Here is a 25,866-nt window from a genome sequence, read left to right as displayed (position 1 = left end):
ACTAAAGTATAACGTTGCCCCACTGTGTTTCTCTTTTTACAGTTCCCGGCAAGCCAGCTCTGTCCGTCCAGCAGACCTCAGGCAACATGGCCCTGGTAAAGTGGCAGCCAGCCAGCCAACCCACTTTGGAGATTCAAGGCTACCGGCTCCAATTTGGCCGAAAAGACATCACTCCGCTGGCCACTCTGGAGTTCACAGCACAGGAGCATGAGTATACCATCAACAACGTGCACAAGGGTGCCACGTACATTTTCAAACTTTCTGCCAAGAGCCGCTCAGGCTTTGGGGAGGAGGTAATACGGGAGCTCAGCGTGCCAGAGGAGGTACCAAAGGGCTACCCACAAATCACTGAGGGCTCCAACGTCAGCTGTTGTACGGTTCAGTTCTCCTGGCTCCCACCAGTTCTTGCCGAGAGAAATGGGGTGATCACCCAGTACACAGTAGCTTACAAAGAGTCGGGAAGCTCCAGTAACCCCAGCGAGCTGACTCTCCCAGCCAGCCAGTCCAGCCTGACCTTAAACGGCCTCAGCCCAAACTCGGCTTATGATGTGAAGATCCGAGCACACACCAGTGTAGGTCCAGGTCCCTACAGCCCCCCCATCCAGTATCGGACAGTGGCGGTCGAGACAGGTAGGGTTTGCTTGTTTCTTTCTTAGACTGGAAAAACACACGAAAAATAAAAAAAACTGGGGAGACTCACTTCACTAACCTAAAGGTAAAAGTCAATATCAAGTTATGTTGCTGAAAGGGATGCGCGTTGCCGTGAAGGTAAGTGTTCAATAGAAAGACACCTCAGCTCCTGCCCCTTCCAGCGCACCCCTGTATTAGTGCCTCACCTCCCTCCCCCCCCCCCCCCCCAGCTGCTAAGGTAGGGTTCTTTTGTCACTTCCAAGTTTCTTTCCCACTTGCAAGTGATGTCAGGCATGGCATCCCACGATGCACTGCAAACAGCTGTGGGCATGCTCTGTCTTGGTCTGTCCTGTCCTTGCTGTGATGTTCATTTTGGCAGTGCCCATCCACATTTCTTGTTTCTCTTTTGTAATTCAGGGGAAAAAAAGTGTTTGGAGGAAAGATGATTAATATGGGAAGAAGTTCTGTCAAATTTCCTTAGCAAGTTCTTGGGTGATTGGACAGGCACTTCCGAACAGAACACAACAGTTTCAGAAATGTCCTCCATGGGTCCGTGTTCATGAGTTCTGTCACCTGTCTTTAATCTACTGCTGATTGCCCCCTTCACAGTGGATCACCGCGCACGGAGGCATGAAGAAAACCCACAGAGCCATCAAAGCTGGATGACTTATCTAAATAACAACTGCATCTTTCCCTTTCTACTTCTCTCCAGGCCTCTGGATTGTCTATAAACGTTTTGTCTTTTCCTTGTGTTTTTTCTTGGCAGACGTCCCAAAGAATTTCAGGATCAAGCTGGTTACCAAGACCTCGATCTTGCTTACCTGGGAATTCCCAGAGAGCAGATCTCCTTACCGTTGCACGGTGAGTCCTGGTGCTGGGTGTACTTGCTGTTGTGGATTACACTGAGCTCCATTAGCTCCCAATACATTACTAGACACTTAGGGCTTTTATTCATGTGCAAGGTTTTGCTTCACATTTTGTATTTCTCTTTAACCCCAGTATACTCATAAAACTCTGATATTAATTCTGTTTAAAATACATGAATTTTCACAGCATTTAGTTTACTTTTAGAGAAAGATATTTCAAAATATAGCCCCTATCCAAAGGTCCACAAACATTTCCTGCCTTCTTTCATTTTGTGTCATCAGATTGAGTATAACAGGCTGAAGATGGACGTGGATGCCAGGGATACAAAGGCACTGATCACCAACCTGCGTCCCAACACTACCTACGACTTCAAGATCACCAGCCTGGAAGACAACATCGGTGGCCTGAGACACAGGGTACAGGCTAGAACAGCCCCATCTATCCTGGTCCACAAGCCTGTGCTGGATCATTATCGGGACAGCGACAGAACTCTTACTATTAAATTCCCATCCCTGGAAAACAAAGACATAGTCAAGTAAGAATTTTGAAGAAATCTAACAATACAGAGACAATTAGACAATGTTTGAAATACACTGTTTATTGATTTATAATTAAGTGGTTTCAATTTCTTGAGGAAGGTTCTTGTAGATCTTGAGGTTTTTTTAAATGTATTTTTGTGAAACAGTTAACAATAATGAATTATTGTTGCGTTTTTGAGTGCAGTTGGAAATATATTTCCATTACAGTACATGTCTAAAGTATACTTTTATATTTTTTTTATTTATATTTTTATCAGTGTGGGTTACATTTGTGATATACTGAATGAGGTTCTTAGTGTGATATCTTAGAATATTGGCATGAGATCATGTCAATGACCATGGTCACCAATGGGATTGTGACAGGTTTGTTACATTCTGAAGTGGTTTACTGTGTTATTTTGCAGGAATGTTTATGTGGTGGTTGTTCCCCTGAAGAAAGTCCGGGGACTATTTGTCAGGCATTGGAAAAACCCAGATGAAATGGATCTCGAAGAGGTACAGTTCACACTTTAATTGGGTTAGCAGGAAACTGGTGGTGGTGGCTAGAAGTAATATGCTATTGGTGAATGTGATTAAAAAAAATTACATTTAGTAGCTGTTGTTTAATCGGGATTGAGGGCTGTAATTGTATGTGACCAAGTGTCTATGTGCCATCATGCAGTCATTGACATGTATATCTCAATTAGGAATCTCAACTTCTGAATTGACTTGGTGAGATATGCATGGGAGAGGACTGTACACCAATTGCACACTTGCCCTTATTATTCCACAGTGCCCAATCTATGGTTCTCACTGACAGCACTGCAAGCTTACACAATGTACCCAGCAAGTCTCAGAGGTCTATGTTACAAGACAAGCCATACTCTACCATTAAGGAAATTCCACTTGCTGTTGGCAGATAATAAACACGATTCAGCCCATTGATGGCTGGAGTGTTAAACGCTACCCTGGACTCTGGATAAGACCTTTCCCTGTTTTAAGCCTCAGTAGCCTTGGGGAAATAGCATTTTTGTAAAGTTATGATCTAACACCAGTCCATTAAAATTGATCTTCCAATGCAGATGCTTTGTTGTTCTACAACTGTATGCAGAGCTGTTTTCTTTATTTTAACTTCAATTCAGTGTAATGAAGTCACTCCTAAAAATGACTCCCTCCTCTGCTCTCTCAGCTCCTTAAGGACATCACCCAGCGCCGGCACAGGCGAAGCATGAGACACCTTCGCCAGCTCGACTTTCAGAAGCCTTACATTGCTGCCTGCTTTGAGCCATCCATACTGCCCTCCTACTTCAAAGTAGGAAACCAAGTTGTTTATAATGGCTTTGAGAACCGGGCCTTAGAACCAGGCCAGGAGTACGTCTTCTTCCTTTTAGCAGAGCTCAACATGACCACAGTGGTAAGCACAGTTTGTGACCCATTTCCTCTGCACAGTAGACGTGTTTTTTTTTGTATAGCACTGTTTTACAAATCAGTCATGGATCAGTAATCAAGCCAATGCCAATAATATAAGTTTCACCGACCTGAAACATAAAAGAAAACATTGCATTAAAATTTAAGGATATCGTATGTTTGTGTAAAAGCTTTGAATGTATTCCAAGTGTAACATTAAAATAAAGCATTTCATACTGTATTGCGGTGTCATGTGGGGTGACCCACAAAACGGATACAGGTTCTAGGCATACCCTGAACACAGACACACTCACCACGCAAGATCTCAAATGAAAAATAAGTTTTCTATTTATACAAGTTTTGTCCTGTGGTAAACATAAGCAAACAAATACCCCATGCTGAGGGAAATAGAGCTCTTAACTATGACACTGCCTCTGAGCCAGAGCTGGAGAGGAGAATAATAGCCGCAGTGCGGCCCTCCAGCTGGAGGTGGGGAAAAATAATAGTGGCAGTTTTCAGATGGAGCTGGAGAAAAATGATAGATTTAGTAGCAAATCTTCATACTGCTAGGTGCATATTCAGTCTAGGCTGGCTGAAGGCCTGGCAATCTGATAGAGTTCGTTCTTGAATTCAGTTACTTGTTAATACCTTCTTCTCCGCCTGGCACTCCATCTATGCTGTCTTTACTGTCAGTGATTGCTGGTGTCCCATCAACCAGACTGTGATCTGCGTGCAGCCATCTTCAGCAGGAGGAAGCTTAGAAAAAGACAGTTATAAACCACAGGAAAAGCTGTGCCTTGCCAGGCACATTCCTCCGCGGCATCACAATATACATAAATGACTCTGATGGACAACCATCCCATCTAGGGTGTTTCCTGCCTTATGCTCATTGCTTCTGCACCCCTGTATTGGAAACAGTGTTAGCAAATGGATGGATATATGTAGATTAATCAAATTGAATATATACAATTTGGCCTCCAAATTATTATACACTAAAACCATGATGAATTTAAGTCTAATGTAAAGCTAGGCAGGTGTAAATTGGAGGTGTGCTTGTGTGTTTTAGAAAATGTTTGCAGCAAGCCCGTACACTGACTCGGTGATGGCCCCAGAAGTGGATCCCCAGCCCATGGATGGTGGAGATGGGCTGATCTGGGTGGTGGGACCTGTGCTGGCTGTGGTCTTCATTATCTGCATAGTCATTGCCATCCTTCTCTATAAGAAGTAAGTGGAATGGTGTGGAGCTGAAAGAAGCTGAACCAAAAAGATGGGAAACATTTCCTGCAGTCGGTTCTCTTTAGCTACACTTGCAGCATTCTATTGGCAACCTTAACTGAATATGACATGCAGTAACTGAAAATAACTGAGACAAAGCTTTTCTAGTCTTTAAACTCTTTGACACAACAAGCAATACAGTAATAGAAATACAGTGGAAAATGTGGCTGGAGATGTAAGATGTGCAGTGAAAATGTAATACAGTGGAGTTTTATTCAAAACAGTTTAACAAAAGATGCTTGTGATCATGTGTCTTGGTGATAACAGTGTATAGGTTACAATAATAGGTCGTAAGATCTACAGATGTAGCATGAATAAAATAGTGCTGAGCTTGTAGATACGGGTAGTGCAATGTTGGTTTTTCATAGTCGCCTATGACAGTATCGTTGACACTGCTACTCTTGTAAAGAGATGGAACCTCAACATCAACAACACATCATTTTCCATTGGCAAGGGATTGCTAAGTGACTCTAGCAGTCTGTAGTCATAGATGAATTATAAAAATTGCAAGGTTGCATTTTGAAAGACAAATATGTATAAAAGTGGAGTTTGAAGGGCAATGTTGGTACAGTATTTAAAAGATCTGTACTCTTTTCTGTTTAACTCTGCTTTTGTAAATCTTAATGATGTTTGGAAGTGGAAAAAGATGGGAACCGATTATCTTTCCATGGCTGTTTTGCACATCCTATTACCTTGGTTTGTCCTTGAACCTGAGGTTGGCCTGTGTTCTATGATGTTCTATTTTCCATGTGTCCATTAGTCTTCCCAGGGGCTTACCCACCTTAAAACTGGCTCTTGTAATGCAGATAAGCGCTATGGAGGACTGCAGCTCTTCTGTGTAAATTAAATGATCCGTATTGATTTTATTGTCCTGTGTTCTTTCCCCTCTTGCTTCATTGCTTTCTTTGGAAACAGCAAACCTGACAGGTAAGGGTTAGGTATACTTTATAGCTGGTTAACATAATAAGCACATTTGGAGTGTAAGTCGCTGAAACACTTTAGAACATGGAACATAAGAAAGGTTATGGACAGAATGAGACCATTTGGCCCATCATCTGGTTGTGAGCAGCTACTGATCCAAGGATCATATCCAGAAAGAAGCCACACCTTTCTATGTGTGCAATCAGCAAGACATTGTCCTCAGAGCAGTAGGATTTCACATCAATTTTCGCAATATTATACATGTAAATGCAAGTGTTATTCGAAAAGTGTGCTAAAGGTTAAGGTTTCATCAGTTTGAATTGAGAGTTCTTATTATGTCTGGCTTTCCTTTACTCAGAAGTAGACATTTCATTGGCTGAGCAACTGCCTGTCTGACATAGCACACTGCTTTGTGTTTTTCAAATCCTAATATAATTGCAATTGCCAAACACAGCTAACAGTATACTGTCCATCACTCTAGTTGCTCTAAGTGATGTCACACTGAGAGCTGCCTTGAGCACCAATCACTGCTGTGAATGACATAATAAGTTCAGGTTAAAAATGACTGTCCTAACTTATACTTCTTATAAAGAAGTCTTACAAGCATGTTTACTACATGCAAAGACATACAGTATAGGAAGTCTAAGGATGTAACTTTCAGATCCCTGCTGCTTGCAGTCTGTGTGAAATGATTTGGAAGCATCTTAACATTAGACAGAGAACAATGATTAACAGACTATGAGTCACAGAAACAATTATAGGAGTATTTTCAGTCAAAGGTCCATGAAGTAGAAGCTTATGTGATAGAAACAGTTAATATTGTTAAGATGTCTCCCATATAAGCTGACCTCCATGGGGATTAAATAAAGAGATATATTGGATCATATTGGAGAGCCAGTATAGTGCAGCTTTTACTCCTCTATCCTTTTTACTTTTGAAAACTGGAAAGTGAATGAAAGGAGTGATTTATTTTCTGCGTGACTGAAGAAAATGACATTTGCATTATATAACACTCAGCTGAACATTTCCTTCCTTCTGCCTGTTCAGTAAACGGAAGGAGTCGGAACCACGCACCAAGTGTCTTCTGAACAATGCCGAAATCACACCGCACCACCCCACAGACCCCGTGGAGATGAGACGCATCAACTTCCAGACTCCAGGTACCCTCGCTGCCCCTGTGGGAGGCACAGACCCTGCACGCCAGTGCTGTGGAAATGTGGGCCAAGCTGGTAACAGTGTGGTAATGCTTAACTTGACACAGGTGTAAAAATGGGGAAAAGAATGTTTAATGTATAAGTGAAGCATCAGCAACCTTCTCTGATTTCCCATGCAGATTTTCCATGTGTGCTGTAGTGCTGCTATTGCAGTGCTTTTGAATCTGAAAGTTAACTTTATCAGCCCATGGCGGGAAGCCATTCAGTTTGCTACACCTGCTGGTCTGTTTCTTGAGAGGGAGAATGTGCTTAAAGGCAGCATCAAGGTGACAATATAACAGTCCTCTGTTAAGATTGCTGTGACCTCAGCTTCCTATGTCGCAGTTAGAACAGCCCTCGCCCAGAAAAACAGCAGAGTTTTCACTCTTGCACACACTGGCCGGATTGTACCGTATACTAACGCGCAAGAAAAAAGTACACCATAAAATACTTTTTTTTTCTTTCTGTGTTTTTCCTTCAAATCAAATTTTCAGTTCTGATCCTAAGTATCCTAAGTGTTTGTTAGTTTCATTCTAAGTTCTTCTTGCTTAATTGAACTCTGAATTAAAATAATAAATTGCTTAATTAGGCAGTTCATCTCAATGTTCTAACAGCTGGAGATTTCAAGGTACTTTTATAAGTTAAAATCTCTAGATATTTAAGTGAAAAAGGAAATTTAAAATGATTAAGTATGCAAATTACCTAGATGGTTAAAGTTTAAGCAGTAACTGAGGCATCAGCTGGATTGAACACAAGTTGAACACAACTCCTTTTTACATAATAATCACTGCCCCATTACTTATGACTTGTATGAAATCCTTTATAGAACCTTTTGAATATTTTGATCTTACCATACAGAATTTAAGAGATCAAAACACAATCCAGAATATTTTATTGTATTTACAGTCATTTGTTTTTTCACAGCAGTGCTTTCAGTTCTTGATTTCAATTTTTATTTGATCATGAACATATCCCAGTTTTGATCTTATATTTATCTGTGTGCTTTGTCAACACTTTAAAATCAGAGTTCTATGTCAGAATTAAATTCTTAATTAAGGTCTAATTCTAATTAGAACTCCGTCTGCACAGACATCGGCTCCTGTGTGTTATTTTAGCATTTCACCCATCAAATTCCAACCAGTCACATGTAGCGCCGCTCATCACCACCGAAAATCTTGCAGTGCTTTACAGCGCCTCCTACAGCAGATCAGTAGAACTGATATGTTCTCAAAGGGATAGAAGAGGATTCTGTGACAGAGTTGAAGAAGTTGAACAGTCAGATTTTATAAATATACATGCATTTGTGTGGCACAAGTGGGTTAATTCAATTTTTGAAGAAAGCCATTGAATCATTAATTTGGTTCTCAGTTTACAGTACAGTACCCCAGTACAGTAAGGTTGTGTACTTTGTACCTAAGCTTTTTAGCCCTTCTTTATAATAAGGAGTGATAGAGTTTCCACTGTTTCCACATTTCTGCTGCAGTATAGGAACAGATCCATAATAGCTAGAAAAATAAATAGCATGCCATATAACAGGGTTTAGGGTTCCTAAATTTGAAATATCCTCTTATGCAGGGAAAGTCACATTAATTTCACCTTTTAAGGAGAAAGTTAAAAAAGTGATTGTCTCACAGCTTTTTCAGAATTGAGACATTTAATGAATAGGGATCTGGACTTCTTCCACATAGAGAATCATGCCCTCTTCCTCTGATACACATGTTGTACTGGAGAAACGATGGGTTTCCTTCTTGGACACTGAATCATTTCCAAAGATTCCTTAAGTCTTCATGGAACATGGAGGATTTTTACCATATTCCTCTCCAAGTTTCTTTACAGAAGGTTATTTTTTTCCTCACCGACCTTTGCAACACAGTCAATCAACATCTGTAATCTGAAGAAAAAACAGGAGGAAAAGATTTTCCTGTTTAAATTTGTTGATGACTACATGCTACAAGAGCCAAAAAAAAACAACGAAAACTTCCTGCCCCTTTTACTATGTTGTTAGTGACCAGCACAGAACTAGTTCTTAAGAGGAAATAGATGTAAGTGAATATGCTGAATAAAATTAAACTTGAGAGAATTCTCCATTAATGAGCAGCACATACAATTGACATAAAGTGTTTTAGAAAAGATGAACTCAGCAGTTGCTGCTAACAAGGAGACAAATTTGGCAGTTGAAAAGACCAGATATACTGTAGCAAAGTTATGCTGAAACACAGTGGCTGACAGAAATCACTGCAAGCAGGAGAAATGCACTGCTGTTCTGCAGTCTGTGTGTCATGGATTAATTGTCACATTTGCATCAGCACAGAAGAAAACTGCTACTTTGATGTGTAATACTGTATATTTTAATTATAGTTATCATTAGTTTGCACGTCAAAGCCTTCTGTACCATTACTCCATACAAGCTTGCTATGTTTCAATTAGCTGCTTTACTACATGTTTTTGAATACATTTGCAGTTGGAAATTCAATCCAAAATTCCAAAGTTCAATCTGAAGTGTTCCAGACCTTGACTCTCCCTGTCCCTATTGGGTACCAGCGTTAGTCTCAATCTGCCAATAGGCTCTGCCAGTCTCAGAGTCTCACTGAGATGAACAGCAGTGCTAGAACTGCAGTGAAGATGAACTCATTTTGAAGCCCTGCTGTTTTAATTGGGCTTTTAATTGGACTTCATATTATATTTCACTTTTTATACTGCATAGCTGGACTTAATATTAACAGTGATTTGTGTGGACCAAAGATGCAAAAAGTAATTTGTCATTTACAAGTTATGCGTGTAAGGGTTTATTTTTAAAATTAGCAAAATAGAGGAAATCTTTTGGACATTTATGTTGATCTACATAGTGTGTATAAAAGTTACTTACTGTAAACCTGGGCCATGTTAAATTCTCCCATAGCAGGAGACTTGTTCTTCCATCGCAGTGAAGTTCACAGGTGTAGGGAGTGTGAATACCAGGCAGTCATGATCAATTCCTGCCTTGTTAATAGCTAATAGATTATGTTGGGTTTTCAGCTAACTACAAAACTAATCAGAAAATAATTATTTAAATTCTGTTTAAAGTCTGTTTAAATTCTGTAAATACTGTTTACTGAAGCAATAGTAATTATAACTGAATACAGTGACAGCAGTGAGTTACAGTAATGTCCTTAATCTATATACTGAAATATTTAATGTAGCTACTATTACTGTTTTTGTTTTAGTTGCTCTGGTGTATATCCTCCTGTAGTTCAAAATGTAATATTTACTGCTTGGATATGTTTTCAGTAATTACATGTTTATGACAAAGCTAATTATAATGATATTATGTTATGTTTTAGAGCTACACTACCTAATAATCCTAAATTTATAATAACAGGCATTTCAAAATGGTACTGTATTTCCTGTGTACTTAATGGAAATAATTACTCTTTGGTTTACACTAGTTTAGCTCTTAACCAGCAATTGAGTGAGATCAGCTATGTTTCCTCTTTCTTTTCTAACTATTTAAAAGGCTCATATATCATTGTGTTCAAATAGTAATTACAAATTAAATCTTTTCCCATTAAATTGCCTAACTGTTCACATTGAGAATTCCATTTGGATTAGCATTAGCCAGTTTAACAAGCAGTGGATTTGGTAGATCTGTATCAGCTAAACAGGAGCCATTACCACTGTAGTTGCAGATAACATGTGTGTGCTATATTGTATAGTACACGCAGTACATGTGTGTTTTGTATGCACTTGAGTGCATGCATGCGTGTCCCTCAGCCTGCCTTGGCGCCTTCTGTCTTCATTTCTTTTGATTCTGTCCCCTGGGGATCCAATTTACACACTGGCCATGGTTTGGAGAGGATTGTTTTAAGGGAGGTTATAATAGAGCTAAAAGCCCGAAAAAGCAAACTGAGTAAACCGTGCATCTCGGCCCCTGTCATTCTCTCCCATACTGACTGCCTTCACTGAGGTGCACACGCTGGCTGGCAGGCATCTCCGTTTGCAGTGTTAGCTGTGCACAATCAGTGCACAATCAGTGTTTTAAATGTATTAATGATCTGAACCGTACAATCACTAAGAAAAAGCAGGTGATTAGGCCTCAAGCCATCACCCATTCCACACGCCTGATAAATTACATCTTTATGTAGAAAACAGCCCCCACTCTTTTAATTACTGTGCCGTTTTATAGTGGGATTACATTTTATATAGTAAATCCATGCCATTCAAACAGAAGACATGGAGCCTTCTTGTTCAGATATGATCCTTTCACCTTTGAGGCTAAACGTATCCTACCTAGTGTACCTTATTGTTCATTAAGGGACTATAAATAAATTAAAAAAACATTACAAATACAATAAGAATTTGTTGGAGAAAGGCTAGAATTCCATCTGCTTTTAACACCATTTACTTAGTTTCACATAGGCAGCATTGCAGGGTACATTGCAGTAAATATATCAGTCTTTCAGTATTTTTTAATCTGAATGAATACATTTTTTATTTTGCATTTTCTTTTCATTTACAAATGAAGTCAAAACCCTGAAACTGCTTTATGCTCAGAGCTGTGCTTTCAGGACTGTTACATTTACAATACCATCTAAAATGCTTCACTCTGGTATGTCGGCCAGTGTTGGCCCAGTTTTGGTCCATTTTCATCATGGTTCATTTAAGAGAAACTTGTTTTCTAAGAGCTTTAATCAGTAGGAAATCAGAAAGCATTAATGCACTTTACAGTATCCAGATGTAAATATGGAAAATAGCACTTGAGGCTGGTGGAATATGAGGGTAGACAAAAACTAGCAGCATGCTGTGCCATCCAGCCACCGTACTGTTTAACCTCAGGGACTAAGAAGGAAATCTGGCTTCAGTAGCAGTTTGCAGTTAACAAGGGGCATTAATTCCTAAATGTATTCTTCATTTCACATAATTAAATCCAGCACATTATTCAGGGAGGTGACTGGCATCTCATTTCCATTGCGATCCTCCGGCTATAGTTGCAGGGGCTCTGTGAGTGGAGAAGCAAAAAAGTGAGTATTGTATGAGAGCAAAATCCATCCACAGGCCTAATGTATCATAGGAAATATTAATGATGCTGTTCCAATGCACCAACCACTACTGCTTTCTGTTCCTCTTTGAGTTTAATCATCAGCATGTGTGCTCCATCGTCTCACTGACATTATCATTTTTAAAGGTTAATCCGTTTTGGTCAAATAAAAAAAAAGAATTTTAAATAGAATAATTGTGAACTACCTTCAAACATAAGATGGATGATACATGGAGTCTTAGTTATTAGAAAAGCAAGACTATGTGACTATTGATTGAAGAGGGGGAAAAAAGTCCATTTGAAGATGCCACAAGTTTCTGTAAAATTATTTTGACATACAACACCTGTAGGTGTAGCATTTTCACTGTGATTTTTAGGTGTCTGTTGGTATGCTGTATTTTAACTGCTCAATCATTTCAAATGGGCTGCTGATGTCTTCTTGGTAAGTATGCCAGTGGCATGCATTGATTCTTCAGAGCTAGATGCGATCATATTATTTTCTGAGTGCTTTATTATAGTGTCCCTCACTTAACTTGGCTTAACTTGTTACTGTGTTGTAATAGTATCTTACCTCCCAAATAAATGTGGGCTCAGAAATATGTTAAGCATTACCGAGAAAAAGTTCAAGGTAAAACAGCTTGCTGGGGGTTCCCTTGTTGGGGGTAGTACAGGTATGTCACACATGTTTGAGGTAATGGTAGAGATGTCTTTTCTTTCTTTTTCAGCTGTTTCCTGTAAAAACTGAGGCCGGGTGTGATTATGCATCAGTGTCTTATGCTTTCTTTCACTGATGAAACCATATACCACTGCTTTCTAGCATTATCTTGAGTTTGCTAGTTATATACAGTCATAGATATGTAATTTGATCAGTCAAAAGATGTGAATTTGTGGAAATATGCAAGTTAAATTGCTCCAACCAGTTTGACAACATTAGATACAGAGCATCGAAAGAGAATTTGAATTCTGCCTTGCATATTTTGACAAAGCAACAAATCACAGACATATCACAGTAATGAGTTTAATTTGCTTATTTCCCATAACCCATATCAATAGATTTTGTTTGGCCGTAGACACCTTAACTCTAGATATGCAGGCACACTCTAGTGAATTTTGTTGTCATAGTCACTTGCCGTCCTTTTTCAGAAATACTCTTTAAACAGCCTCATCACAGCACTCTGAGTTGTGGATGTTGAACATCAAATATCTCAATACACTTTCTTCAGTGTCCTTCAGTTAAGCAACAAGACTCTTCTGATATTGCAAATTTAGATTTTTTTTATTTCTTTCACGGTGAGAAATGTTTTATGTTCTGAAGAAGAAGCAGGTGCGAAAGAAGAAAATAATGGAAGCACTGTGGTTTGGCTGTTCAGGTTGACTGAAAGAGTCTGAAACTTACAGTACTAATGCATGAGGTTTATTAGACCTGATGTTTATTGAAGAAGCCAATTGGGTTGAGCCATTTGTAGAACAATGAGGGTAATGTAATTGAATGGAACCAGGACCAGTGTGCTGTGAAGTACCTCATGTGTTAAAATATTTCCTGTGCTCCTGTGGTAAAATGTACAGTAGTTTGCCCATGTCTTCTCAACCTTCCCAACCTTCATTCGTATATTGTATGTAACACACTGGCCAGTCAGATGTCCTTCTTCTCTATGTCCGTTGCTATGACAACGAAGAAACTATCATTTATATTTTCTAAACAAGCCTGTCTTTTTATAAATTGGTATTATTGGCCCCTGTTTATGAAAGTTTTTTATCCAAGTTTCAGAGGAATGCAATCTTTGACTTGTAGAATTCTGATTTACTAAATGGCCGTAGTAAATACAAAATAATAGTAGTATGTGAGTATATTTATATATATATATGGTTAAATGCAGGATTCTTGCAGGACTGCATGGATTCCTTCAAGGATTGTGCATACTCAGAAATCTTTTGAAATTTTGGAATAACCTGTAAGGAATTTAGCTCTGGAACGCTGCAGGATTTTTTTTTTGGTGTTGTTCAAACCTCATGCTTTTTTCTTTTTTTATGTGGGAGGTCATAGGCAGGAATAATTCCAGACAGAACTGTTTCTTCTGGACTGAGTTAGCAGCATTGAAGTTTCTCAGATGTAGTTTAAAACGTATATTAAATAACTTTGATAAAGAGGGGCACCTGCAAAGCATGAAGTGTATAAGGTACTTTTTTCTTTCCTTTTTTTCCTCCAGTGCTGTGTTGGCCTTTATTTTTGTTATCTTTTTCTTTTTTCATCAGTGTTTAAAAGGTTTTCTTTTTATGTTTGCTGTTTTTCGCAGATTCTGGTCTCAGCAGTCCCCACAGTGAAGCCGATTTTGACATTGAAAGTTAGTTCCTGTGTATTTTAGTTCCTGTGTTTGTCTTTTCAGCTTTTTTCAGTATTGCCCCTTTTACCCACATTTCTATTTACATCTTTTTAAAACTGATTTGCAAATCCAGTCTTATTTCTCACTCACAGCTCTTTTTTTGTTATTGTTATTATTTGGAGTTGCTGTATTCTCACGGCTGTCAGGCTGTTCATTAATCCTGGGTTTCACGCTTTCACTGTGTTACCTTCCAGCCTCACTGCAACTCACATGTCAAAAACAAAACATTTTTGGTAGAGTCCTCCCCTGCTGAACTAATTCCAGCTTAACTGATGGGGTCTTTCTGGAGACAGAAGTGTTTAAACAACACTAAGCAATAGAAGCAGAGACTTGGTGCCTTGCCTCTCCTAAGCATCTCAAAAATAGTTCCAAAGATTGCTTTAAGCACTACCGGTAAAATATATTCTCTGCTTGTCATACCGCTGCCAATCCAAAATTAGAAATTAGCTACAGTTGTGTCATATTGAGCCTGTGGCCTTATTACTGACAGACAGAAAATTTTCAGTGCAATGTAAGTATATAGAATGGGCACTTTTCCTTTGAAGATGGAAAGATGGAAGTTTGTAATAATTATTTGCAAACTTAAAATCCACATATTTATTAACCAGATCATGCCAGGTGTTTTATGACTTAGACAAGATAAGAAGAGTGTAGATGTAAGTGTTTAAATCTGGAGATCCTAATTATCTATATAAAATCATATTTGTATTTAACTCTGCAGACAGTATCTGTCTGTTCTTCAAGTGCATCTAAGGGTTCTCACTATTTGAATATCAGTTTAGAATCCGAGTTGAAAAACCTGAATACAACCTTGATAAAAAAATGGTCTTGGATGATATTTTCACTTCTTCCATCTGAAAGGTTTTAACAATTAAAATATTTCATACACAGATTTTCTCAAAGTGCCTTACAGGAAAGAAGTGAACTCACTTCATCCAAAAGCTCACTAAGCAACTGACAGGGAAGGATAATGTAGAAAAACATAGTTATATGGAAATTAAATTGAAACTGTCATGATAATTCCACAGAAATTACGTAAAAATAGGCACTGGGAATATTTAATTCTTGATTTTATATGTAGTACATGGAAAAATGTATTTAAAATGCTTACATTACACAAACATTGAAATAGATTTGCTGTCACACTCAAATCTCCATATCTATGAAATGTCCTGAAATCTAAATTAAGGCACACCAGAAATGATGTAAGTACAGCTTTCCCAAGCCAAGCTGTTGCTTTCTGTTTTGCTTATTCAACTATCATCCTTTGTACGGTTTCAGCAGTTTTTCTTTTGAGCCTTTAAATGTGTCTATCACTTTATAGTGTGTTAGTTTCTCTCCATCAGCTGACTTTGAGCTGTACTTTATACCCTATAACTCATAGAAAGATACATTTCTATGAGTTCCTACTCTTACACTGCACACCAGTTTGAGATCTGTTCGACAGACTTTGTGACACAGTGGATTTCTTAAACTTGCTCTGAATCTTCATTTCAGGGTTGTTAAGAACTGGAAAATGTTTCAGATGAGAATACCATTGAGCTCATCTAGGTTGTTTGATTGAGGATAGCTAATTGATCTAAATATCTCGTCCAGCAACCTCTGCAAAGAAGCTAGAGTATCAGCTTCGGCAACTTGACTGCGTAGCTTGTTTCCAACTTCAGAAGTTTAGTTACATTTACTGGAATAAAAAGTAAGCATTGCAGAAAAATGTTGTGTGTATACCTGAGATTCTAGCAGCTTGTGTTAAAGATTTCCGTTTCCCTTCTGTTGAACTCGGGAGTTTTGTTTTGGCCAGGTTGAAGAAAATTGAACTGCAGCTTACCCAGCATACCTTTGTTACCACCCCTACTCCTTCACAGAGCTGAAAGCAGTACCGAGTCATAAGGGCTCTCAGGACTTGTACTGTAAGTGGAGGTTGTGGTTCATGTGGGTCCCCACTGGGAAGAATGCTGTTGTGTCTGCGTTTTATGTTCATCAGCCAGGAATCTAAAGTGTTTTCTTGGTACATGGTACAGCCTGGTTAATATACATATTTTTATCTGTTACACTAGCTGTGAATTTAGCAAAAACATTCCTCTTCATATATCAGCACGTTTTGCTGAATTGCAAACAAGTTAAAAACAGTGTTGACAAACTTTTCTTTTGATACCAGAGATGAAGCGATTCTGCAAAAAATCGATTTATTCTGTCAGTCTGTCTAACTAACAGGAATTGTAATTACAAATTTAGCTTTTGTTAAGTGTTGTTTGTACGCGTGTAATCTGTCACTTGAGCCACAGTAGTAGCAGGTGCCCTGTTTGTTCTCAGATTCCAGCTGTGATATTTCAACGGGCATGTTTGGAAGAGATTTCTAAATACGTTTTAGCCCTTAAATTTTTATTTCATAAAAATAATGATAAAAGGGTGTATTGTTAGAAAAAGCAAATCTGGAATTCAGCATGACTGGCTACTGTATTTTGGAGAACCTGGTGATAAGGAGGCAATTAATACCAAATTCTGTCTTCTGTCAATACTGTCTTATGTTTCATCTTGGTGTCTGTTTAAATTAGCTTAAATTAAACTGCTACTAAAAGAAATATCCCCCAGTGACCCTTAATTTGGCATTCTTTGTACAGTATATAGAGTACTAATGTGGTTTCTCTTTTTCCTGAAGCCTTATGATATGGGAAAGATAGTCATACTGGAAACAAAAATGTAATTTGACTGAAAAAATTGTGAATTTTTAAATGGAGCTCTAGGCTGATCCCCATCAGTTATAATATCTGTTTAGATTTTGTTTAACTTCCTATATGCTAATACAGACCATCAAACAAGGGACTCTCACTTGTTTCTATATTAATGAGATGTTGGGCTTGCTAATGGTTTGTTGCAACTAAGTTTGTGTGTGTGTGCTGATTTGTTTCACCTGTTTTTCTCACCGTTCAACTATGGTAAGAATGACATCATGGTTTCAAAGAAGAAAAGAAAACAATGGTATTCTAACACATGGATTCTCATTTTCCTGAAGTGTCTTTTTTCAATTGTGCCTTAACTAGTGGAATATGAGCTTTTTTGTGGACTTTTTACAAAATACTTGACTGAGCTAAACTGTGTGCAGACAGTTCTTCCAATCTGTCCTGTGTGTGCAGGTAAAAAAATCAGTACCAGAAAGCACTAATTCTAGAGCTGTAATGGGGAAAATATTTGCTGTAATATCAGCAGTTGTACATTCCTGCAAATCCATTTTAACTTACCATGTACTTTTTAATCTAGTCTTTTGGACTCACAGCATAACATTGAATGATAATCACACGATATGTTTATCAATTTGACCATGAAAGCATGACTTGAACTGCAGACATTTTCACCCCAGTTCACATTTATGCTGTGTTCACCTTTTTATCACTCTGGGGATGTTTGATCAAAGGTACTGCTAATTTTCTAGTGTACATACAAGATTCCACTTGAGGACTGCCTAATTATATCACAGTTTGGATAGCAAATTAATAATAAAATGTAGGTGTAATGTTGGAGAAGATTTGGAGAGTGTTAATATAAAGACAGTACTGGTATGTAGGCAGCATGTTAGAATTCTGGAGAAAAGAGAGAGCCTATTTTAATCTTAGAAATATCATCATTAATTTGATGGGATGCTCAAATGAAAGAAAAAAAACTATGCAGCATTTCTAAGTGACCTTAATTCAAAGAATATTTGAACATCTGCTGTCAGAGGTCCCTTTTATTATTCACAAATGCACAGGGAGTGAAAATAAAGAAAGAAAAAACAAACTTTGTTTAGAATCCATTTTGGCACATCATTATGTCATGCCAGTCCATCACTTTCGAGTTCCAGATATTTTTAACTTGATTCACTTTTAGCTCTTATTGGAGTTTTCTCAGGGAATTATTTTCCTTAATCTGTTGTGTTAGCATGCATGTGAGGATTTTGGATGAAAATAAGCATGAATTAAGGTTGTTTGTTTGGCTCTACATATTTAACAAAACTTTTTAAGCAGTATGAGGAACTGTTACAGATCATTTCCAGCTGTTTTAAAATACACCAATTTGTGGAAATTAGATTTTGAATTATTTATTCATGCTTTTGTAATCAGGATCTTCTGCTTCATACTGTAAAAAAATCCATTGAAAGTGAAAAGGCAACTTTGTAAAAAAAGTTATATTGGGCAGTTACACTTGCACACAGAGGATGGGGTACATCCTGCAAGTTGAAAAAAGCAGCTGGAGCCTTACCTCTCTGAGGTTATAGAGAGCAAAAAATAGCTTCTTATAAGTCTGAATGAAAATATCAAAAGTGCGCATCACATCCTCAGGGTAATCTAGTCATTGTGCCATCATTTATGCCTTCTGTAAATTCTAAAGCTGTTTTGCTGTTGCTTTTCAAGTAGAGTTCAGTGCAGTGTGTGCGTCAATAAGACCACTGGGTAATTTGATGGCGGCATGCAGACAGGTTGCCCATCATGCATTTCAAGAGATTGTGTGTAGTTGTTTTTATTTTGTTTGTATTTTTGTTAATAGCTGCCATTGCTCTATCAGCCTCTGTCTCCAGAGCCTAGTATCTACAGTAGTATTTCTCTTCAGCAGTAAGTGGAACTGCCGCACTCAAGCTCACCCACCAAGATTCCAGTTTTAAGAAACTGCTTGGTGTAACAAACTGACAGAGACACATTGTCCTTGGTACAGATTCACGGGAAATTAAATGGTGGCAGAGAAATGGGGAGGTTTACACCTTGAAAGCTGAGTCAGGGGAAGGACTCCACGTTTTGTGCAGAAGTGTTTAGTATTTATCGAGCATCGTTACTGCAGCCTATTTCAAAAATAATTTACTGTATGGAGCATACTAATTTGTTAGATTAGGGTTTAAGTCCTGGCACAGAGCAGATATGTTATGAATACCTTTTGCTTTTCTAAGAATATCCATTCATTCTGTCAAGTCACTAGTGAAAAGCTGGCATTGTAATTTAAGGGATTTTATACTAAATGTCCTGTGAAACATTCCTCTGGATCATTCTCTTAGATTTGTTAGATTCTTCTTTGTGATTGAGAATGGCAGATGGCACCATATTGCCTCAAAGAGATGCACATCAGGACTTTTGTGGGGATTAGTTATGTACTTTGAATATAATGTATCTGTTTCCTATTTGCTTTCCAAAACCATTGTGAAGTTTCTGTCTTAGAGTCACACCTAAAGTATTTAAAATATTAAAAATAACCCAAACAAATGTATGGTACTTTGGGATCTGAAGTGTACTATTAAGTGGTCACAGATTATTCATGGTAACCTTTAGAAGGCAGAATTTTAAAATGGTGGTACATTGACTAGGTTTAAAAAAACATTTCTAACATACAGTATTGTTAAGATATATTTTGTCTTACTACCTTTGGTAAAAAAAATGACAGTTTAACAATATTTTAATAGAAAAAAATGTATTGTTATTTATAAGAAGTGTATCAAGAAGATGTATGACAATTAATTGAAAGCATTAAAAAAATCAGTGATAACTATATATTCTCTATTACATATTAAGTAAATACAGAGCAAGATCGTGGGATGTTGATTTTTACATTTCATTTTTTTTAAATAACTTTAAATAACATAGGTTTTGTGGAGTGAGTTTGACACAAGCTGGTCTAAGTTAAATAAGTCTGAATATCGCATTTGTCTTGAGTTTGGCAGGATAATTTTACTGAAGCCTTTGAAGACCCGCAGATCAACTGTATTGATTAACTGCCTGATGTTCTTTTTGACATTTCTTTCAAATGTCCATTTCAGACTTTGTTTTGTGTGGCACTATATGAAGTGCCGTGGCTTTTGTTTAATGTGTCATTTAACGTTGTCTTCATAACCATTCATTAACCATGAAAGACTACGCAATCTTCTGTTGTGACTGAATATCCCAAAAATTAATAATGCGATTTGAATTTTTCTTTTCATGATTCTATCCAACTGCAGGGACGTTAAAATTAATTTCATCTTTTTGTTTCAAGTGCTCGATGTATCTGTTAAAATTATGCCAATTTTACAAAGAATTGAGTCAGAAGCTGAGCAAATAAGGGAAGAGGTGGTTTAAAAATAAAAAGGTAGAGACGTGCAGGGAACAGCAACTAGCAAATCAAATCAAAGCATCTATTGCATTATTTTAATGCACTCAGTTATATGGTTAATTGGTCAGAAACACCATGCTCTATTACCAAAGAGACCTTTTTTCTTAAATTGAAAATTAAATGTAGAAAACATTACTAGAATTATACTCTGCACTGGTAATTACTGCTAGTTCACGCTGAATGTCTCTTTGTCATCTGCTCGGCTCAGGATAAGTATTAGAGCAGTCATGCAAACACAAACAGCTGACTTGCATGCTTAGCTGGGCAATCACCAATCATTGGAAATCAAAGATTGTGATGTCTAATCGAAACTAATTGCATTTCAGAGTAGCTGACTGTAATTAACAAATAGCACTGTATGAAATTGGCTGACCTGAGGTGCCATCCTTTATCAACTCTGTGTGGCCCAGTTTCGTATCATGTTTATAACATGGACCCCTGATTGCAACCATAAGTATTTCTAATTTTTATTGCCCTTGTGCTACAGTTGGGTCACTTCATTCAACTTTTTGTTTCGCTGTTTCAGCTGATGTTTATCTAAGAAATGTGTGCTTTCTGGAAAGTCAAAGCATGCGATGTGAAATCCAAGGACTTGTATAAACTAATAAGAGTGGCTGCAACTCAGGATACCAACATAACATTTGCATGATTCATCAACTCTGCTTTACTGCTATAAAGAAATTTTATACTTGTCATAGCCATTCAGTATTTTTCATGCAGCTCCTACAGTGCCTGTGAGAAATTTAAAGTAATGCTGCACTTGTAGGCAATCCTGCGGGGTTAGAAGTGACTGTCAAGCCCCACAGCTGCTATTGTGAAGGAAGCTAATGATACCCTGACCAGGTCAAGCCCACCCAGCCTCAGCGGTGCTTGACCGCTCAATGAATTGCTGTAAGTGGCTGAGCAACTCTAGAGCTACACGGAATTAGACTACATATGCCCTTACTCTCAGTTGGGGAACAGAGATTGTAAGGTCAAATTGTCTATTAAATCTTAGAAAATATGTTATACTCCCTCCCCAGTTTAGAGTAGCCTGTTGTGTGTGTTTCATATCGGGGCTCATACTGTAGCTGCGAACCCCATGATGATACAGGGGAGAAAAGTCATCCACTTTTTGTTGTGAACAGCATGATCATTTCCTTCAAATTATAAAACTTTTTTTTGTAATGCGCCACAGTTTGCTGAGCATCATAGCATGTGATGACTGGCTTTTATCTCAGACTGATATTCAGCAGAGCCAGTACAGGAGTGCATTATCCGTTTAAAAGGCTGATTTGCACTGCTCACCACAATGGAGAAGGAATTCAAAGAAATTTAATTCACTATCCATATCCTATAGGTGTGCTTTATTAATAGATGTCCTAGATTAGTGTTTTCAAATGAATTGTCAAATTAACTTAATGAAATAAACAATACAATAAAAATATTTTAAATATATTACTCTTTTTTATCAGTTAACATTTTAGGGATTCATTTACAGTCTATATGTACTGTATATACAGCAAGTACTGTAAATATGGTGGCATATGATTTTTAACACTTAAGTATATAGATTTTTTGTCATGTCTGTGTTCACAATGTGACTCCTTCAGCTGTTTGGACCTCTGTTTTAGAGTTGCTCGCATTGGGATACTGTAACAGTGATAAGCATCTGTTTTGGCTTCCATGATTTTTTATAGTGTTTGTCCGGGGTGACTGCCTTCAGTTCAAAACCTGCCATGCTTGTCGTTTATTGGAAAACAGGAAGTACAAAGAAATAAACTGATGATGTCATGCTTGCTTTGCCTTGTGTTTGCTTAGTTCACTGAAATGGACCATACCGCCTCACCACACCGCACCGCACCTCCATGTGATCAGGAACAGGACTCGGAGCTCAGCAGAGCTGCACACTGATCCACTCCCCCAATGTGGGGCTGTAGATAATTACTGCCAGTTAGAAGGCTTATTGTCACAGACATCTGGCCATGTTTAGAAACATATTAGCTATCATCACTTAAATATTGTCAATAGACTTTTAGTTCTGAAAAACCCTCCATTTTGAGGACTGGTGCAGCTTTGAGGTTACAGTATATGGCTTTATCTCCTTCAGAGTAAAATGGCACCAACATGTCTCCTTAGAATGTTTAATGCAAGACAGATGATTGTAAGTAGATCCTTATTTTCAATTTAGTCCTGCACGGCCCTCCTGTGAAAAATGGCCCTATCTTAAATGATTGGATTTATGCATCAAATTTCTTTGCCTTCAAAAAATGAGAATGTTTTATAAAATGCCTGCTTTTGTGCTGTCATTATTTTTTGTTTTCTTTCTCAAAGGTATCTTTTCACTTGCAAAGAAACAATTATTTCCGTCATCTTGTCTACGTTCTGTCGAGTTTATAGGGAAGAAAAATAACTACTTTTAACGCCATGACGTACTAGAAAAGAATATTCTAAATACAAAGCAGTGCTGATGTCGTGTCAGGTTAGAAGTCTTATAAAGAGACTTTATAAGACTTCTAACCTGACATATGTCTCTCTGAAAAGGAGAAAGGAAATAGCTCTGAGTGTTGTTTCGACACCTTAGCGATCACCAGGGGTTTTCCTTTTTTGGGGGGGACCGAGCTAAGGTAGTTTGGGTAGGAAAGGACAACACCTAGAAGTGCAGAATGAGGATTTCGAGCCCTGGCCTGATCCCTGTGTCATAACCACTCATTAACCATCGGGTTGTGTATATTCCAGTCTCCACTCCAGGCTCCTCTCTCCCTCTCTCTGTCTCTCTCTGATTTTTTAAATTGTTTTTTGCTTGGTGACAACCGCCCTGAGCTTCCTGCTAACAGCCTGTCTCTCTCTCTCTCCGGTGTATTTCTACATTCTGTCTCTCCCCTGGCAGGTATGCTCAACCACCCACCTATTCCCATCACCGAGCTGGCCGAACACACTGAGCTGCTCAAAGCCAATGACAACCTCAATCTGGCTCAGGAATATGAGGTAAGAGTTATCCTTCTCCAGGAAGAAAGCACTTCTTACTTTATTTTCTGGCTATGTGAACGTTTTAAGATATGGAACACCTGCTTTAGCATTTTCAGACACCTAGAAATCGGGAAATGCTTGTTAGAGCTGGGTGGGTAATAGGGAACCTTTTAAAAAAATGAGATAGTTTTGAGGAAGGATTTTTATAATAATGTCACAAAATGCTGTAAGGAGTAAGTGGCTGCTGTCCCCTCAACCAACTCTAAAAATCTGTTATGTAAATTATGATGTCATGTGGAATAACACCTTTTCTGGATAATTAAATTAAAATTGTCACAATAAAAACAACTAATAGAAACAGTGGGAAATAAGTTCTGTTGCAGCTTTTTGAAGGAATGTGTGGGAAGTTCTCTAATGAGTATCCCTTTTCGAAAATGAAATTAGAATAGTTGATTTTTTTAAAGGTATCCAATGAATTTAATTCTTATGCTTTATTTTCCCAGAAATCTGGTTATTTATTTCAGTGTTAAATGTAAAGAACAGATAGCACCTAGATACTGACTGTAGGCTTATCTGCAACCCCAACCAATAGGAAGTATTCTTTAAAATATGCCACATTGATGCTACCCAGGACTGGAAAGAACACTGATCTAGATAAATTAAGCTGCATTTACTGAAGTTTAATTTATTAATTGGATGTAAGATTCTCCCCATAGATTCAGTCAAGGGGGGGTCTCTGCTAAAAGTTAGGTTGGTAACGGCAGTCCAAAGATGTTAGGCAACATCTGTCGCATTTAATGTCAGGCATGCTGTCTTAATTATGAGACCCAGGGTTATAAATGAGCCAGCTGCTGATTATAAACCAGAGTTGCTGAATCAGCCATCATTTGCATAATGCAATATCTGATTTCTCCGGCCCTAAATCAAAGAATTGAATAAAAAAATCCCAGATGAAATAGATGCAGGGAAGAGATTAGTGGGAATTGAATGTGGACACAAGCACTACAACAGCGGTTGAATGTGCAGATAGTTGAAAACAGATCCTGACTACAGAGTTCTCTAATGCAGACATGCGATGCACAGCAAGACCCAGAGTTTTTCTTGAAGAAAGTGCTGCTTTTTATCTCCTTGGGCAGTAGCTTAAAAAAACACCTGGGCACTGCAGGCTTCTGAAATATAGTTAGCATTGAGCATCTATGGGGGAGACACCCCAGCACTGCGCCAGAATTATAATCACTTGGCTTGCAATTCTTTAACGTGTCCTGAGCAGTAAACGGTCAAATTAAAAGATTAGCTTTTGATTAATTGCCTCTTTCAAGAACTTTCCACAGGCAAGCAGTGGCTGTGGAGTCTTGTGTGACTGAGTGGCTGTAGTGTGGAATAAGAGTCTTTGACTGCTGTAGAGCTTGGTAGAGTTATGTGGGCTGCAATGTGGATTAGAAGGGGAAAGGTGCAGAACTTGAAAACTGGCTTGGAAGCTGTAATCCTATGAATTCAGCATAGTGTGAACCTCTAAGCAGATTCTGTAATTTAACAACTGCAAGCAAGGTTATTTTATTGATTTACACATTCTTCTTAAGCTTTTATTTAACATTTGCTTCACCTCATCAAGCGCATTCATGATGTTCATATGTACTGCATATCAAGCACACCCTGTATAAAGCTCTCTGTGTAGCTATAGAGGGGCTTTTCTTTTGATTTACTGGTGGGAAAATTGCTTAGTGTAATGTAGCAAGCCAGGTTGCATGTTATATTGCCAAGAGATTTGAAGAGGCTTTTGATATTTATTACAATATGTACAGTATATACTATGTTGCAGACTCATTTCTCAAAGGAGTAATGATCAATCTTTAAAGCCTTGTCTTGATCTTTATTTTTTTTATTATTAAGTCATTCATCCCAGTGAAGATGGAATATTTATTTTTATCATCAGCACTGGATATGGACATTAATGACCTCATGACTGTTTTTATAAAACAAACCGTTGCCCCTGGGTGGCAGTAAAGGGGCTCCTCTGAGCACCAGGTGAGCTTCATTTCCCACCTGTCTGTGCCCACTAGCTGCCAGTAACTGGAATTTCCCAGGCAGTGGCACTCAATTATGCCTTTTGAGTATATATGTTATTATTATTTTTAAGTCAAGTAGTAGATTTTACACTTCTTATATACTGCAGAATGTGAGAGAAATAGATGGTGAGAGAGCTGATTTTGTACAGGGTTCAGGGGGTTAAAATGCAGGGTGAAGTTTCTTGGAAATGACATCTCTCAAGGAGACCTGCCAAGAGCGAATCGAAAGCTGTTTCTCTGGGCCATTAGACACAAACTACAGCAAGCACACGGCACATGATCTTGGTACTAACGAGGAAACTTAGTAATCAGTAGGTTTTTAAATGTAAGAGAGGCTGTTCTAGGACAGCGGTTCTCAGCACTGGTCCTGAAGTACAGTACCAGGCAGTGAGGAAAGAGAGAAATTGGTCAGGAAAAGAGCCTCTGAAAATATGAAGGCAGCCCTCTGTTTTAGAAACCCAGATCAGTCCCCAGAAAACTGGTTGGAAACTGCAGCTCCATGTTGGACAGCCATCTGTGCGAGTCCTGTCTTAAAAGGGT

General features: G+C 38.2%; 1 protein-coding gene across 10 annotated transcripts in view; it reads left to right on the top strand.

Moving 5' to 3' along the window:
- ptprsa (protein tyrosine phosphatase receptor type Sa) overlaps nt 1–25,866 on the top strand; it is a 313,640-nt gene that overhangs the window by 247,065 nt on the left and 40,709 nt on the right. For 6 of the 10 annotated variants that reach the window (XM_069186054.1, XM_069186055.1, XM_069186050.1 and 3 more), the window contains 9 exons: nt 43–630; nt 1,397–1,491; nt 1,779–2,032; nt 2,441–2,531; nt 3,205–3,429; nt 4,489–4,646; nt 6,666–6,778; nt 14,120–14,167; nt 23,181–23,278. In XM_069186054.1, the coding sequence (XP_069042155.1) occupies nt 43–630; nt 1,397–1,491; nt 1,779–2,032; nt 2,441–2,531; nt 3,205–3,429; nt 4,489–4,646; nt 6,666–6,778; nt 14,120–14,167; nt 23,181–23,278 (1,670 nt within the window). The remainder of the gene's footprint in view (nt 1–42; nt 631–1,396; nt 1,492–1,778; nt 2,033–2,440; nt 2,532–3,204; nt 3,430–4,488; nt 4,647–6,665; nt 6,779–14,119; nt 14,168–23,180; nt 23,279–25,866) is intronic. The other 4 variants (XM_069186057.1, XM_069186056.1, XM_069186058.1 and 1 more) reach the window with 3 other exon arrangements.

This window comes from Lepisosteus oculatus, chromosome 29 (genome assembly GCF_040954835.1).
Source record: "Lepisosteus oculatus isolate fLepOcu1 chromosome 29, fLepOcu1.hap2, whole genome shotgun sequence".
In the NCBI taxonomy this organism is placed as follows: domain Eukaryota; kingdom Metazoa; phylum Chordata; class Actinopteri; order Semionotiformes; family Lepisosteidae; genus Lepisosteus; species Lepisosteus oculatus.
This window is presented reverse-complemented; position numbering and strand designations above follow the sequence as displayed.